This window comes from Alligator mississippiensis, chromosome 7 (assembly GCF_030867095.1).
Source record: "Alligator mississippiensis isolate rAllMis1 chromosome 7, rAllMis1, whole genome shotgun sequence".
NCBI lineage: Eukaryota > Metazoa > Chordata > Crocodylia > Alligatoridae > Alligator > Alligator mississippiensis.
In genome coordinates, this window is record NC_081830.1 from 34,603,695 (window position 1) to 34,620,386 (window position 16,692).

The 16,692-nt window shown below is 46.1% G+C and overlaps 1 protein-coding gene across 1 annotated transcript in view; it reads right to left on the reverse strand.

Annotated features, from left to right (window-relative positions):
* LOC109280963 (cytosolic phospholipase A2 gamma-like) overlaps window positions 1–16,692 on the reverse strand; it is a 34,162-nt gene that overhangs the window by 5,788 nt on the left and 11,682 nt on the right. Inside the window, exons 6-10 of the mRNA XM_059731832.1 lie at window positions 13,252–13,392; window positions 10,873–10,926; window positions 9,891–9,959; window positions 2,350–2,466; window positions 228–382 (exon numbers count right to left, since the gene is read on the reverse strand). Of these exons, the coding sequence (XP_059587815.1) occupies window positions 228–382; window positions 2,350–2,466; window positions 9,891–9,959; window positions 10,873–10,926; window positions 13,252–13,392 (536 nt within the window). The remainder of the gene's footprint in view (window positions 1–227; window positions 383–2,349; window positions 2,467–9,890; window positions 9,960–10,872; window positions 10,927–13,251; window positions 13,393–16,692) is intronic.

The window sequence follows — 16,692 nt, forward strand, 5'->3', positions numbered from 1 at the left end:
GTATAATTCTATGGACTAACCTATCCACATTGGGTTAGTTCTTGTAAAGTATTCAGCTCTCAAACTGTTCTTTACCAGTGAAAGAAAAAACAATGCCTTAAGCATCTCATCGTTTTGTTATATTATCATTCCTCGAGGTAAAGAAAAAAGTTTTGTTCTGTGTTCATCTAGCATAATAGACCTTCATAATAAAACTACAGCAACATTGCAGTGATGGTAAAAGCTACCTTAAAAGGATCTCCAGAGCTGTAGTCAAAGGATAGGATTAACTTCACTTTTCTCTCTGGACGAAGAATGAGAGGGTAAGCACAGTTTATGGCTACTCCAGCATCAATCAAAGAGATGATTTTATCCTCCATCAGTTCAGCAGAGTTAATACCAGCTATAAGAATGCATAAAACATATAATTTTAATGCTGAGATTATAGCATCTTCACCTGCTTAGTAATATCTATGTCAGTTGAAAAAGTACACGTGGTAACTAGACTGTATCTGTATCTTTTTTTACCTTCCCCAGAAATTCTGGCACTGGAAAGAAAGACTTTTCAGTTCTTAAATAGGCTTCACTGGGAGCTGCCAATCAGAGCATTAATAAAATGACTCAGTAAACTTTTCTGGAGAAAAGTAATATGTTAACTTTTCTCCATAGTAGTTTCATAGTAGCTAGGGTCAGAAGGGACCTGAACAGATCATCTAGTCTGACCCCCTGCCACAGGCAGGAATGAATGCTGGGTTCAGAAGACCCCAGACAGGTGATCATCTAACTGCTTTTTGAATTTACCCAAGGTAGGGGCGAGGACCACTTCCCTAGGAAGTTGGTTCCAGATTTTGGCCACCCTAACTGTAAAATATTGCCTCCTGATCTCTAACCTAAACCTATTCTCCATCAGCTTATGACCATTGTTCCTTGTCAGCCCAGGTGGTGCTTGGGAGAATAGGGATCTTCCTATTTGCTGATGAGCTCCTCTGATGAGTTTGTAGGCAGCCACCAGGTCCCCCCTCAGCCTCCTCTTGCTGAGACTGAATGTGTTCGGGTCCCTCAGTCTCTCCTCATAGGGCCTGTGCTGCTGCCCAATCACCAAGTGGGTGGCCCTTCTCTGAACTATCTCCAGGCTGGCCACATCCTTTTAAAAATGCAGCGTCGCATAGAGGGGGAGTATCACCTCTCTGGACCGAATTGAGATGCATCTTTGGATGCATGACAAGGTATGGCTGGCCCTGCTGGCTGTGGTCTGGCATTGGCAGCTCATGTTCATCTTGGAGTCAATAATGACTCCAAGATCCCTTTCCGCCTCTGTGATTTCAAGAAGGGAACTACCCAGCCTGTATATATGCTGTGGATTCTTTCTCCCAAGGTGCAGCACCCTGCATTTATCTATGCTGAACCCCATCCTATTCTGATCTGCCCACTTTTGTAGCCCTTGCTGAGCCATGGGGGTTTCTGAACACTCTTACCCCCCTTGCTTCTCTCAGGGACTGTTACCCTTTGGGCCTGGAGGATCACCTTCTTAAGGTATGACCATCCCTCATGGACTCCCATCTCCTTTACCTTCTCTGGCCCCACTAATCTTCAAAGCTCATTGAAATTGGCCCTTCTGAAGTCAAGGGCTTTAGTCTTGCTATAAGCCCTTGACACCCTGTGCTGGATAGTGAATTCCAGCAGGTGATGATCGCTATTGTCCAGGTGGTCAAGGACCTGCAGTCCCCTCACCAGGTCATCCCCAGTGGCCAGGACCAGATGCAGCAAGGCGTTACCCGCAGTGGGGCTGTGCACCTCCTGGATAAGTAGATGACATATAAATACACAAGTGCCCTTTCTCCCACTGCTTTCCTTAAGTGCCCATTATCAAGCATTTATGCCCATCCCTGACCCTCCATGTCTGTTGCTCCTAATTAATAATATTCAGTTTAGCTAGTTCTTTCATCTTAAGCTTTCCAGCCACTGGCCATTTACTTAAATGCCACCACTTTCGAATTCCTGCGCCCACCTACCAGGCATTGTCATATAAACCACTAGGAGCAAAAGGTTGTCCACTTTTCCCATTACTGTATGTCAGCTTTTTAGAAGTCAGGAGGGGGAAATGTTATATAATAATTTATTTAAATGCTGTTTCCTTATACACACACACACATCAGGCACTGGATTAGTATTAAGTGGACAATGTTAGTGGTAGCAGAAGCTAGCCTTAACATGTTTGATGTTGTTATCACCCTGTTTTAGTAGTGTGTTGTGTATAATACTGCAAAGAACATTCCTTTGTCTTTTATTGTTTTGCAATGCTTCTGCTGTTGAGAGATGGTCCTAGGAGAGGGGTACATTCACAACACTATCAAGCATTATTTTACTTACAGAATTTATATAGGAAGTTATTGATGCTTCCCCATTTCCAGCGTAAGAGGCATTTATTGGTTTTGTGTATAATCCTGGAGATATTCATTATTGATTCTGTTGGAAAGAATGCTTGAGCTAAATGTGAAAACAAATTAAAAGAACTTCAGAGAGTTATAAAAACATCACTCGTGTGACTGTCTTATGGGTTAATTAATTAAAACAGATGAGTAAAATTCCACCAAGTAGATGCATAAAGGGACTTTTGGCACCTAACTAGTCATTTTCAGTGGATAAGGCCAAAAATGAAGACCCTTACAGCCCTCTCTTAACACTGTAAGCAACTAAATGCCTGGGATGCTCTTTATTCAGTCATGCTTCTTCATTGTCTGCATTCAAAAGCTTATCTAGCTTGCTGTACTCTGAAGTTAGTCCAATAAAAGATGTCATCCTAAGAAATCCTTGCCTCTGAGGTAAGGTAGGCACTTATTAGTGTTTGCCAACTACCACTGATTTCAGTTTGAAAGTCATCATTTAAATAGATTCTCTGGCTAATTGTTTCAGGAACAGTTTGCTGTCAGCCTTTGCCATCTCACTAGTAGTCATAAAAATATTTGTTGGTGCATGTTCTTAGCTAAGAAATTTACATCTTATTAAGAGTAATTATGTTGTTACTAGGGGTTTGTGAAGTTTCGGTCACCGATTCAATTTGGAGAAGATCTGGCCCAATTTGGAGGCCAAATCTGAATCAAATCGGGAGACCAAAAAAACCCCCTCTGAATCGATTTGGAGCCTGGCAGATAGCATACTTAGGATCATCTGCCACCTCAAAATGATCCCACACTACGCTACCCACCGTTCCCCCCCGGGGGGGGGGGGGGGACTGACATCTGTAGCTGGCCAGTGACTGTGATCTTTCCCTGAGTCCCCTTCCAGTCACAGTGCTTTGGGGGAAGGACATAGAAACAGCATATAAGCCTCTGCCTGCAGCCTTTCTGTCCATGTTGTGAGCTGTTTCTGCCTGAGCAACAGCATCTGAAAGGTACTGGATTAGCTTGGCTTTCTAGTCAGTCTCCTGCTAGTTTCTGCTCTTGGAAAGGTTTGGATACAACTTTCTAGTAATTACCTTTGCCTAGACTCCCTCTACTGATCCCTATCCAATACATTTCTTTCAACTTATTCTTCCCCCCAAAACCTCATATTTGTTCTTGTTATTCCCCCCACCCCGCACACTTCAAAAGAAAGCTCTGTTTTCCCTGGCAGTGTGATCCATGACTGTGCAGGAAAGCACATACATTACACACACTAACACACATACAGTAAAGACAACAGAGAAGAAGAGATAGTAGTCAGACACATACAGTAATCTGAGAAGAAGAAGAAATATTAGTTACACACAGAGAGAGAAGAAGAGATATTACAACTGAACGCACACATTTTCTAGCCCAGCAAAGAATATGAAGTGTGCTGGAAAGGCAGGTGCCAGGTCTTCTGGCAGAGGAGGTGGAGGGGTGAGAGGGGGTAGGAGGAGAGCTGCAAGTCCACCCCACAAAGATAGATGCATCCTCTTTGCTGGCAGCAATGAGTCTTCTCTTTGCTCCCACTGGCAGCAGGTGGGAGCAGTACCTGTCCCTGAACCTGCACCACCACCTCTAACACCAGAAATACCACCAGCACCAGAATGGCAGTCTCCTCCAATTTCATCTCCCAGTGTGAGCCTCCTAGTGCCAGAGGAGGAGCTGGATCTGGAAGCAGGGGACCTGAGCACCCTCGCAAAAGAAATTCTGGGGGCTGAGGAGGAATCTGTGTTTGTGCTCCACACCCCTCAAAGTTTCCTTCTCTGGAAAATACCTTAGAGGAGGTTGAGGTTGTGGAGACAAGTGGCTCAGCTGAGTCAGCTCCTGTTGTTATGCCTCTGCCTCCTGAGGAGGGGATAAGGCAGGATCCCCACCCTCAACCCAGAAGTTCGGGGGGAGGGGAAGGGGGTAGTGTAGTGTGGGATCATTTGAGGTGGCAGAGGATCCTAAGTATACCATCTGCCAGAACTGCAGAAGACAGATCAGCTGAAACAAGGAGGTGAAACAATTCACCATCATGGTGATGCTGCTGCATCTCAGGAGGCAGCACCCCCTTGCCCTTTTTCCTCCTCAGCCTGGCACCAGTGGGAACATGCCCCAAAAGAAGTCCCCCTCTCTCTCCAAAGCCCTCATCCCCATGAAGCAGAGGCAGGCCACCCTGGAGCAATAAGGGAAAGCCACAGAGAAAGGCAGGCACGTTGCAAGGGTGAGAGAGATCACCCAGACTATTAGGGAGATGCTTGCTCTGCATGGCCCGCACTTCTCCTTAGTTGAGTGGTCAGGGTTCAGATGGCTCATGGCACTCGTGGCCCCATCATACCAAGTGCCTGCACCCACAACCTTTAGCAGGACAGTGGTGCCCTCCCTGTATGAGGCATGCAGGGAGTACTTGAGGGAGGAGCTGTGCAAGGGAGGTCCGCAGGTAACCTTGCACTTCACCTCAGATATTTGGAGCCACTGGGGTGGATATCATGCCTACCTCTCCCTCACAGGGCACTGGTGTGATCAGCCAGGCCATCAGTGACCTCTCCTCCATGCCAAGGAGTTTTAGGTCATGCCCTGGACCTGGAGCCACCAAACCATCCCCTACAGCTCCTGCCCTTACCTCCAGAATGTTGTGTTCAGCCTAGCAGCCAGGGGATGTTAGTGTGTGCCTGCAAGCCAGCAACAAACTGCCCTGTTTATATAGACAGCCAGGGATCTAAAATGGCTGTTGCAATCAAACACCTTGCACCTGTCTGGCTTGGTATAGGCACTCTCTGGTGGCCTTAGAGCACACGCTCAGTTCAGACTGCCAGTCGTGTCCCCAGGACTTGGGTGCTGGGCTGCATTTGCCCTTGAGGGAGGCCCTGACACTCGCCTATCATAACTTGGTCTTCCCTTCAATAGTGGGACTCTCCCTCATGGGATCCCATGGACCGGGTGCTACCCTTTGTGGGCATTCATGGGGCTGTATCTGCCCTATACCCCAGCCGTACGCCAGCCCTCAAGATGGTCAGGTGATGGATTGTTGGCCTGTCTCTTTGATGTTCACTCCTGCTCATCCCCTCTTGCCCATCCCTTGGTGTCTTTCTTTGCCTCAGTTGTCTACGGGATGGGGTACCAGTCCTTTTTCAACGTCCATTCTTGATTTTATCTTTGAGATGTCACACTCCATGTCACACTCCTCATCTTGACCCTGTGGGTTGATTGGGGATGCCTTCCACTTTTCGGGCTCTGGGTGCCCTTCAAATTGACTACATAAAACAGAGGAAAAAAAGAAAAGGAAAAGAACAGTAGAGGTTTGGGCCTCAGCCCACCCCACTCATAGATCTGGTGTCTGTGGTCATCAGGATCCTTCGGCGCTGTCCTCCTTGGCCCAGCTGTCCTGATGTGCTGGGTGTGTAGCCCTTTAAGGGAGCCGGGACCCTTCTTGAGAGTCCTCATTTGACCCCTTATGGATCTGGTGCTCCTGTCGAGTGGCCTGGGGAGCAGCCTCACCTCCTGCCTCCAGCTTAGCTGCCGCCCTCCCTGTTTCCCCGCCAATGGCTTTTAAATCTGCCAGATGACTGTTTCTGATAACATCATCCACCGGTGTTACTCCCAGCCACAAATAAAAGCGTTTGATGAACGTGCCAGTGGCTCTTCTCTGCGCGGCGTGGCTTTTCCTATGGAAGGTAAGTGAGCCCCATCCTTAGGTCTTTTTGTTTCTTCTTTCCGGCAGCTCACCCCGGCCTTGGTTCCTGCCATGGAAGGGTGTTCTGGGACTTCTGTTTGTATCCCCCTGGGACACACCTGCTGGCTTGGCTCAGCTCTTAAAGTGACAGGCACCAACAGTGCCCTGCCACAGGGTGCTCGTGAACAGACTCAGAGAGGCAAAAGGGCAGAGGCAAGGGGATGTGGGAGAGGAGGATCCACTTTCCCATGCCAGCACTCCCAGCACCAGTCAGTCTCCTCCATGCCAGCTGCTGACAATGCGGCCCAAGGGCATAGCTTCAGTGTTGGGGTCCAGAGGCACCAGACCCCAGCCTCAGGCAGGTAGCGCTAAGGTGTCAGTGGCTACCTATCTCACTGAGGAGAATAAATCCAATGTCTATATTAAGTCAATGAATTTCTGTACCTAGGAGGTTGACGAAGTGAAGTTCATAGGCCCATCTGTGAAAAGTGGTTTCTAAATTCACTTTGAGGATCAGGACTGAGAGACTGCAGACAGTGGTGGGTTTTTTTTTTTAATGAGAAATGTGCCCCCACAGATAGATGGGTATTCTTGTCTGTAATAGATTCTGGTGCACAGTTTGTGGGGGTACTGGAGATATGTTGGCAGGTTTTGCATTTCTTGTCATGGCATGGTCTGGATCCATTCTGTGCATTTTGGGTTGTAGGAAGTTGGCTTCTGGTGATGAGCTTAGCAAGGTTTGGTGCTTCTTTGAATTTATAAACCACTTTTCACCGATAGGCCTATGAACTTCACTTCAACCTTATAGATACAGAAACTCATGGACTCAATATAGACATTGGATTTATGACACACTACAACCTACCTCCCATCCAACTCCCCAGGTACCTCTTCACTTTTACCTGCGACATCCCTCTCACTCTGATGCCTCCATTTCCATTTTCATTGACTGGCTTTCTTGCCTGCACTGCATGCCAGCCTCTGGCTTCTTTACTATTCCTTCCATCCAGGAATAGCACACATACCAACTAGATGCTTCCTCAGCCTGTTGAAGTGTTTTTAAACCCAAAAGCTTGTAAAGAAGAATTTCTCCAGGTATTCTCTTGGTCTAATAAAACATATCAGATTGACCCTAAGAACCTTGCCTGGGCTACATTCTTAGATGAACACAGCTACAACTTACATCCCTTAAACACACAAAAGTGACGTGAGTTTTGCTTTCAGCAGTTTGAGGTGCAGGTTCACAGAAACCCCTGCAGCACTCTGCCTGAAACCTGGCAGGCCTCCCTCATACCTGCATGAGGGGCTATGTATGTGGAAGGAAAGGTGCTAATGATGGTGGCCATTTAATGCCCCACTCTCAGAGCTGGAGGTGGCAATTTAGTTTCTCACCAGCACAGCCAGCAGGGGAAGAACATCTCCCTGCTGAACTTTCATGCCAGGAAGTCCTTGGAGGTATAAGAGCTTGGGTTATATGGAGAGGAGGAGGCCCCACATCATCCTGGGCATGACCTAAAACTGCACCCTGCCAGGGTAGGGAAGCCTGGGTGGGACTGCCAGTGTTGCAGCAGCCCCAGGAACTGCCAGGACCATGAAGCTCCCTAGTGAAAGGCGGGTAGGAGCAGGAGGCACCTGATAACCTTCAGCCACTGCACAGTTCTGGCTGGGGAAAGCCCAGACCTATAAGATTTTTGAGAGGCCTGAGGCTTATTGGTTGCAGTGGAGCTGTAAGGGTGAGAACAGGGGCTACCATCAATGCAGTTTTCACCCCGCTGTGCTTTAACACTAGGCCTTTGCGAGTCATCAGCAATCCAGTCTGGCTGCTTCAGATGCCAGGGATCTGATCTGGAGATCCAGACCGGGTTTCTGCTTCGATCCGGCTGAAGTGGCTCTGAAGCTTTGGAGCCGCCTCGGAGATCTGGCCATAGGGTATAATGGGGAAATCAATGAAATATCTATAACTTTGTTGTTTTTTGTCTGATTCAGATGAAATTTGCAGGGATTATAGTCTCTGCTGAAGGCATGAAGCCTGCCAAGTTTCAAGGGGTTTGGGGGGAATTGCGCCCCAAATTCTTAAAAGCAAAACTCATGTCACGTATATGTGTACATCATGGGGGTGAAAACTGCAGGGGTGGTGGCTCCTGGTGAGGCCACAAAGCCTGCCAAGTTTCAAGATCAGTGCAGGGATTTGGGGGGAACTGCACCCCAAGCTGCTGACAGGCAAAACTGGTGATACTAATGACCCTGTGTGTGTTAAGGCGCAGTGGGCTGAAAACTGCAGGGATGTTAGCTCTTACTGAGGCCACAAAGCCTGCCAGCTGTCGAGGAGATAGGTGGAGAGGTTCTGGCTTCTGGGGCCGTGCACCCCTAGCTGCTGACAGACAAAAATCGTGCCATGGGTGCTTGTGCAACTGACTGTCTCTGTCTTGGGGTTTTGAGAGACACTAGGTCAGGGAGACACTGCCTGCTAAGCTACTGTGTTGCCAGTTACCAATGAATCATGATTCACTCAGGGACTAGCTCAGTACACAGTACCTAGCTAAATGTAACCAGCTAATTACCTTCAATTAACACCTACAAAAGCAGAGACTAAGGAGAGGAAATAATCAATACAGACAATCAACTGCCAGTGCTTCTATCCAGACATGCTGCTTCAGATGCCAAAGCATCCGAAGCTTCTCTGGATCTGAAGCCTCACACAGCCCTACTTAACACACACACACACACACACACACATATCACATCACAAGTTTTGCTGATCAGCAGTTTGAGGTGCAGTTTCCCAGAAACCCCTGCACCTATCTCTTTGAAACATGGCAGGCCTCATGCCCTCAGAAGGTGATACCATCTTTGCTGTTCTCATCTAAATCTGCCAAGAAATGACAAAGTTATAGGTATTTCAGTGATTCTCCATTATAGTCTATGGCTGAGTCACCGAAACTCTCTGAATCGGCGCCGAATCTTCTGAAGCCGATTTGGCTGAATCAATTAAGGACAGTGACCTGAATCTCCAAATTGAATCACTGTCCTTCAAATTGGCCGAATCTGAAGCAAATACTTCCCTAGTCGCACAGGCCTATTTGTCACCAAAGAATAGCCCTGACTCCTGCCATCAATTCTCCTTCCAATCAAAAAAAACCTTGTGAGACCCTCAGTTGCATGGGATAAATAGAGAAACAATATGTGCATACTTCCTTCCTTCAACTTCAGTGCTAGGTGTTGAAAACTGCTCTGTTTCCTGAAACAGTTCATAAAAAGCCATCATGATTATCAGTCATTTCATATAACCATGGACAATAATGCAATCACCAGAGAAATGGCACTACAATTCCAATGAAGAAAGAAAGCCAGGTCAGTATTTTCAACTGGACAGAGAAATGCTTATCAAAATGGTATTTCAAAACAACATACTTTTTGTACAGAAATTGATTGATATTTCTCATGTTTGGAAAAACATCCAGAAACTGTTTTTTTTTAAACCACCTTTATTGATTGGGGTGGGTGTGGAATTGCTTTACTGAATTATTTTACTGAAATTACTGAAAAAGTCTACCAGCATTTTTTAAATGAGCATAACTGTTTTTTTTTCCTTTATTAAGGAAATTAAAAAAAAGAAACATTTCCTCACAAATAAAGCTATCTTTTATACTCCCTAGTTCAGTCTATTGTACCATGCATGTTCCTTTCCTGCTCTCTCTCACTCCTTATTATCCAGAACAAGATGTTAAGTGACAGGCACAATGCATGTAAAAAAATGCAGTGGTGCAAACTCCATTTGAATAAGAGGAAAGTGTGCCACAATGTTTTCTGTATTATAGCATTCTACTTACTATTATATTGACCTTCATGATGTGTAGAAGGTGACCCGGATAGTTCTGTGAGGTAAGGACTGAGCATCTCTGAAATAACAATTAGGAAAGTAAGTCGTTTCACAAAGACACTGACAATTCACTGCTTTAGGACAAAACCTTTAGGTTATAATGTTTGTGGATAGAAATCACAGTTGGAATTACAGAACCTCTATCTCTGCCTTCCAGCTACAAATCCTGAATGTGCTTGTATCTGGTGTCTGGTTGTTTTACATTGTGCATACATACCACCACACAATTTAATGGTCTTCACACTGCTATCTATACTCTCAGACCAAGATTACATTATAGGCATTTGGACTACAAAGATACAAATAAAGACCACATTAATTTTAAGTAAATCGCAAGAGGTGGGAGAAATGATAAACTGAGAGGGAAGGCCTTATGTATTACTTCATCCCTGCCCATATGACATTACCCTGTTTGACCCAATGAGCTGAGTTAATCAAGCAAATAATCAAATAAACACATACTGGATAGATTACAAAATAAATAACTGAAGGATTTCCTCTTCTTTCCTTCCCCTTTAAACCATTTTCTTTCCAGTTTGAGAATGTGGCTTTATAAAAATTGGCTTTCCATGTTCAGTTTAGATTTTCACAGTGTTCTCTGCTATTTGCTTCCCATTCTTTTTCACTCCATTTTCCTTCTTTTTAAGAAATTATATTCCCTTCTTTCTTAGTGTAAAATACAGAGACTTGGAAGGAGATAATCCTAGTTATGACTTAGTATTGTTAAAAAAAAGTTACTGGGGGAAGATTTCTTGTCTTTTTTTATTTTTCATCCCTGGCTTGGGGGTTGGGGGGAGGAGGAGGGAAGAATCCTTTCTAGATTCTTCTACACCTCGCTACATAAAACATCAATTATGCTTTGTAAGTCAGTTCTATGTAAGTTCATAACCTGGACATGATTCAAAACACTGTGATGATGTAAACTGGCATACCTTTTATAAATTTTATGTTTTCCTCTTTGCTACCAATGCAACTTCCCCATAAACCTGAAAAAGAGAGGGAAAAGCACATCAAAGGAAACAAATGTCTCATCACCCACCAGTTCTATATAAAGCTGGTAGGATTGGGGGTGGGGGGACTACATTCATTGAAAGTTTCTGATTTTTTGTCAGAAAAACATATTTAGCAAAAAAAAGAAGCTTTTTTTGGTTTTCAGCAGTTTTGCATCAAAATATGGGGTTTTTTGGTTAGTTTTCTATTGGGAGGGGAAAAAAATCCTTCTTATATGAAAATTCTAATTCTCACTGTACACACTGAAACAGAGAGGAAAGAATTCTTAAAATATGTTATTCAACCAGTTCTTGGTCATATTTAGGATATATTGGATTATGTATTCAGGGAGCAAACACAGGGCATACCACCTTACACCGGAGTAACTAACTGAAACCTGCATAGAACAGCCACTAGGAAAATCAGGGGTAAAATTACACCACTAGAATTTACATCAGTGAATGTGCCATAGTATCAGGGATGTGCGAAGCAGGACCTAATCAATTTGGATTCAGCTGAATCGAATCAGGGACAGTGATTGGCTTCATTGATTCGAATCACTGTCCCTGAACTCAATTTAGCCAAATTTGAATCTGAAGATTCAATGCTGATTCACAGAACCAGCGATTTGGACAGACACAGCTTTAAATGTTTGTACTACATACTTCGAGGTACCAGCATGGCTTGTGAATGCTGCGATGCTGGGGCACATGGAACGCTCCACTGGAGTGTGGTGGGGGGCCCTCAGTGTGCTTTGCGTTGAATCTGGAAGTGGGCTGGAAGTACTTCTGGTCCGCTTCTGGGTCCACTGGGGAGCGCACTGGGCCCCCTTGGCTTGGCAATCAGCCATGAGGGGACCCCGGGTGGCACCCCAGACCCAGGAAGCACCAGTCACCAAGCCAGGGGTGGTATTGGGGGGGCCCCCCCGCACACTCCCTGGCAGACCCAGAAGTGGACTGAAAGTACTTCTGTTCCACTTCCAGGTCTGCTGCTGAACATGCTGAGAAGCCCCCCACGCTTCTGTGGGAAGCTCCACGTGCCACACCATCTCAGCATTCCTGAGCCACCTGCTAGCTAGGAGGTATGTACAAAAAAAGATTAAAGCTTCTCTTTCCGAATCCATTTGGAGGGTTCCAATTCAATCTGGAGAGATTAAAAGGTTCTCTGATTCAATTCAGATTTGGAGATTCAGGCACTGAATCGGGCTAAATCTCCACCGAATTGAATCAGGCCCTACATAGTACTTATTTACTCAAGTCAAACAAGTTCTTCCTGCTCCTCTACCATCCAAGGACAAGGCACCTTAAGACTTCCAACTGTGCCCAGTTAACTTAGGATTTCTCCAAGTCTGTGTGCTCCCTTTCCCAATGTTATTTACACCAGTGTAGAAAACTAATGCAAGTTAAACCATTCTAGATACATATATCCAGTCTTTTAAGATGAGTGAAGTTACATGTTACACTAGACCATATTAAATCTGTCTGGACTGTGAGGTCCTGGTAAAGTTAAAACATGGTGTGAACAGTCACACATTAGAATTAATACCATTTTCTGTCTGTGCAATTCTTGCTTGCCACCAGAAGGCTGCTAAGCAAGGTGTTGTGCCTAGAAGTCAGGCCCCTGGGCTCTATCCCTGCTCTGTGTGTGTGTGGGGGGAGTGGGGGGCTGAGAGTGGTGAATCCTGGGATCATGAAGGATTGCAATTTGCTCATTTCATCTCCATGTAGCAGACTGAAGTTACATTAACATGAGCTATGTAACCTGGCCCAGAGTTAACCCTCACTTAAAGTGATATAACTCTGAGATGCTCAGAGGACACTTAGCATGAGATAGAGCTTTAACATGCAGCCACTTGCATTTTAAGTGCCCCGAGTATGGTCCCAATGTAATGTGTAACTTTACCCTAAGATCAGGATTAATGGGAGCCAGTAAGCTGAGCAAGCAGTTATCTTAGCCAGACAGTACAGTTTACTGAGAAGAGAGCCAGGACCTTGCACCCATACATTGAATGGTTCTTAGCTGTCCATAGTGGTCATAATATTGATCGGTGAGGGGAGAGAAAAAGGAAATAAGGGCTACAAACAACCTGTGTAACCAGGAGCGTCAGTAGGTTAATTGGACACACACCTCCCTGTTCAACACTGTGACGTCACTCACACAGTATGTCAGAATTACACAATTTACTTGCAATATATTTAGCCATACTGATTCCACTTATGTGTGTGTATGTGTACATATATATATATATATATATATATATTTTTTTTTTTTTTTCCTCTATCACTTTCTCTCTACAAAAAATCTGGGTTGGACGTACTTACCTCGGTAGTAACTCATGTTCATTTCTTGTTTCTTTGTCTTTACCACCCCACCCTCGAACTCACTTCCAAAGTATTTGATGTCTACAGAGGCTCTGTGGCCAAGAAAACTGGCTTCATGGGGTGTGAATTCAAACCAGGTGTCTGAAAAAAAAAATCAGGGGAGAACACAGAATTTGAAAAGATTTCAGGTGGGAGATGAATTACCACAAGATCTACTGGTATGTGGTAGAAAGTGTTCTGAACAGAATCCCATCTCCTGTCCTTTGCTGCCCCCATTTCAATATTCAAGCCAGTTGTTAAGAAAATCCATCTGTAGCCATCCTGGACAACTGATTAATACATGTTCTGAAAAAACAAAGGCTTAGCTGAAGCTGCTGCCCAAATAAAGCCACATTAGAGCCAGGGTGGATGCACAGACACATTTCAAGTAGCATATGTGTACATTAGGCATTTGCAAAGTGGAAAGTATTCACTTTAGATTTGGAGGGACAGTGATTCAATACACCGTCCCGATTTGATTTGGCTGAATCCGAATCTGAAGATGTTGGGCGCCGAATCATATTTGACCATAGACTTTACAGGCTAGCAGGAACATCTGGGGGAGCAGCTGGATGAGCCCTGGCTTGAGCTGGCATCCCCAAGAGAAGCCACAGCTCTTCCGGCTGCTCCTCAACCAGGGCAAGGCAGGCAGTGCTGGCAGCCCCAAGAGAAGCTGCTGGGGCTGGGGGAATGATTGGGGAGCTGGGGGAATCAAACCAAGAACTGAAGAATTGAACTGGGAGCTGCGGGGGAAGCCCCTGTTTGTTCCCTCAGCCCCCAATCATTTCCCCCAGTTCCTGATTCAATTCCCCCAGCCCCCGCAGCTTCTCTTGGGGCTGCCAGGCTTGCCTGCCTGAGTGGGTATCCAGGGAAGCAGCCAGATGCTCCTCCTGGGGTTGCTGGCTAAAGCCGGGGTTTGTCTGGCTGCTCCCCCATCTGCTCCCACCAGCACTGCCTAGTCCCTGCCTGTACAGTCTATGGCCAAATCTCCGAGTCTCTCCAAAACGATTCGGAGGCTTCTGATTCTATTTGGAGAGATTAATGCATCTCCCAGTTAATTTCAGATTTGGAGATTCATCCGCCATATCAGGCCAAATCTCCTCCAAATCAAATTAGCTACCGAAGCTTTGCCCTAGCAGCTAGCACAGCCCTAGTGTAGGTGATTCAGTTACGTAGATTCAGCACAAGTGTAAGCAGGTTAATCACTCAAGTTCCTTCTCAAGGACAGTCAACTTTGTGTTCTGTGTTTCCAGGCAGTTTAACTTTCACGGAGCAAACTTGCCCCCACAGAAAGCAAACAACAACCAAACAGGCATGCAAACTAATAGAGAAAGAAGCCAAAATCTGTGGTCTTTCCTCAGATCCTGAGGCCATGTCCACATGAGCAGGGGCATGCCTTTGAAGCAGCACCAAGAGAAGCAGCACAAAATTGTGCTGCTACACTTTGTGCTGCAGTGCATGCCCCTGCCTGTCTGCTTTACAGTGGGACACATTGTCCCACTGCTCCCTGAGCTGCAAATGTCAGGGGGCAAGAGGGAGGCATTGGCTGGGGTACAGGGTGCCTCATCAGGGGCTAGCCATCCCCTGCCGTCCTGTGCCCTGGCCAGCCAAGGAGCAGCACATGGAGATGGGGGATCAGGCAGCCTCAGGCTGCCTGACTCCCCATCTCTACCTGCTGTGTAGCCCTAGCCAGCCACTCCCCGGCTGGCTGGGGTGCAGTGTGCCTCAAGACAGGGAAGCAGGCATCCCTGGGTAGTTGCTCTTCTGTTTCTGTGTGCCTCAGTGTGGGGGCTCCACTGTGGATTCCGACATAGAGCCCCCACACTGAAGCACATGGAGACAAGGGAGCAGCCAGCCCAGGGCTGCCTGCTTCCCCATCTCAAGGCACACTGCACCCCAGCCAGCTGCTCCACGGCTGGCTGGGGTTCAGCATGCATCAGCACAGTGGCTCCACGTGCCTCAGTGCAGAGGATACACAGCCCAGGACTGCCTGCTCCCCTGTCTTGAAGCACCCTGCACGCCAGCCAGCTTCTCTCCACCTGGCTGGGGTGCAGAGTGCCATAGCACAGGGGTTCCACAGCATGTGGAGACAAGAGAGCAGGCAGTCATGGGCTGCCTGCTCCCCCATCTCAGCATGTGTCCTAGGTCCTGCCACATTTGCATGGTTTATGCTGCTTTTCCCCAGGTTGGATTATTTTACTAGTGGGAAATCCCAGTAGCAAATATTGCCCTGGCACTGTAAATTAGAAGCGCTGCACACTGATTAAGGTGCAGCTCATACAGTTTATGGCACTGCAGAGGGGTTTGCAGCACCACAAACCAAAGGTGCCTGCATGTTTGAATCCAGCCTGAGAGGGCAACCCAGGCTTTCTGCTTCTCTCTCAGCACCACAGCTTTTTCTCTCTCCCTTTGCATTCTTTTGGAACATTCAACCTTCTCTGTGGCTTTACCGTCATCCACTCATCATCAGTTGGAGCTGGATCCTAGCCTTCCAGCCAGGTAGCTTGTGAACTACTACCCATCTGCAGCTGTGCTTTCAGCCCCTGAAAGCCGTCTCTCCTGACAACAAGGTTAAGTTATAAAGCTGGTACTGGATGCTCTAAAATATATGAGATAAGAGGTAGAATGTACAAGAAAAAGAGGGCATTCATAGATGTGCTCCAGGAGTTGAGGGGTGGGGGAGGTGGCGCTTTAATTAGAGCTGCTCTCAGAGCCTTTCTAATTGAAGTGCCCACAGTGTCATATGTATCAGCATCCCAACACTGAAAAATGGTGGCTTGGGTGCTTTAAAGCTCAAACATGTTTTAGTTAAAGCACCCCAGCTGCCATTTTTCAGCATAGGGATACTGATACACACGGCACTGGAGTCTGCTGGAGTCCAGTTTTACCGCACTTCAGCAGACTCAAATAATTGAGTCTGCTCTGATGTGATGTAATAACAGCAAATGGGAGCAGGCTTGCTGCACATTTATAGGCATCCAGAATGATTTTTACAGGAAGTAGGAGGATCTTGTATTCCATTTTAGGTGCAAGACACAGGCCGTGTATAATATAAACAGAACTTTTGTGATCACTGTATAAAAATAGACCTGGAAACCCTTGTAACTTCATACAAGGCCTAGGGAGCACAATATGCAAGTTAAGCCCATACCTTAGCACGAGCATCCAGAGCTAACACCTTATATAATCTCTTAGTTATGTGTGTTAGTGAAGAGTTCGACTAGTTGATCTGCTCAGGTCCCTTCTGACCCTACCAACTATGAAACTATAAGAGCGAATTTGCACATACAGAACCTGCATAAAGTGAGGGAAGCTTGTTTTTGTATGTTGCCTTGATAACATTTCAGAAGAATGTGATGCTCTTTTGTCAGCATAATTATTCCTGCAAAAATAAACGTTGCA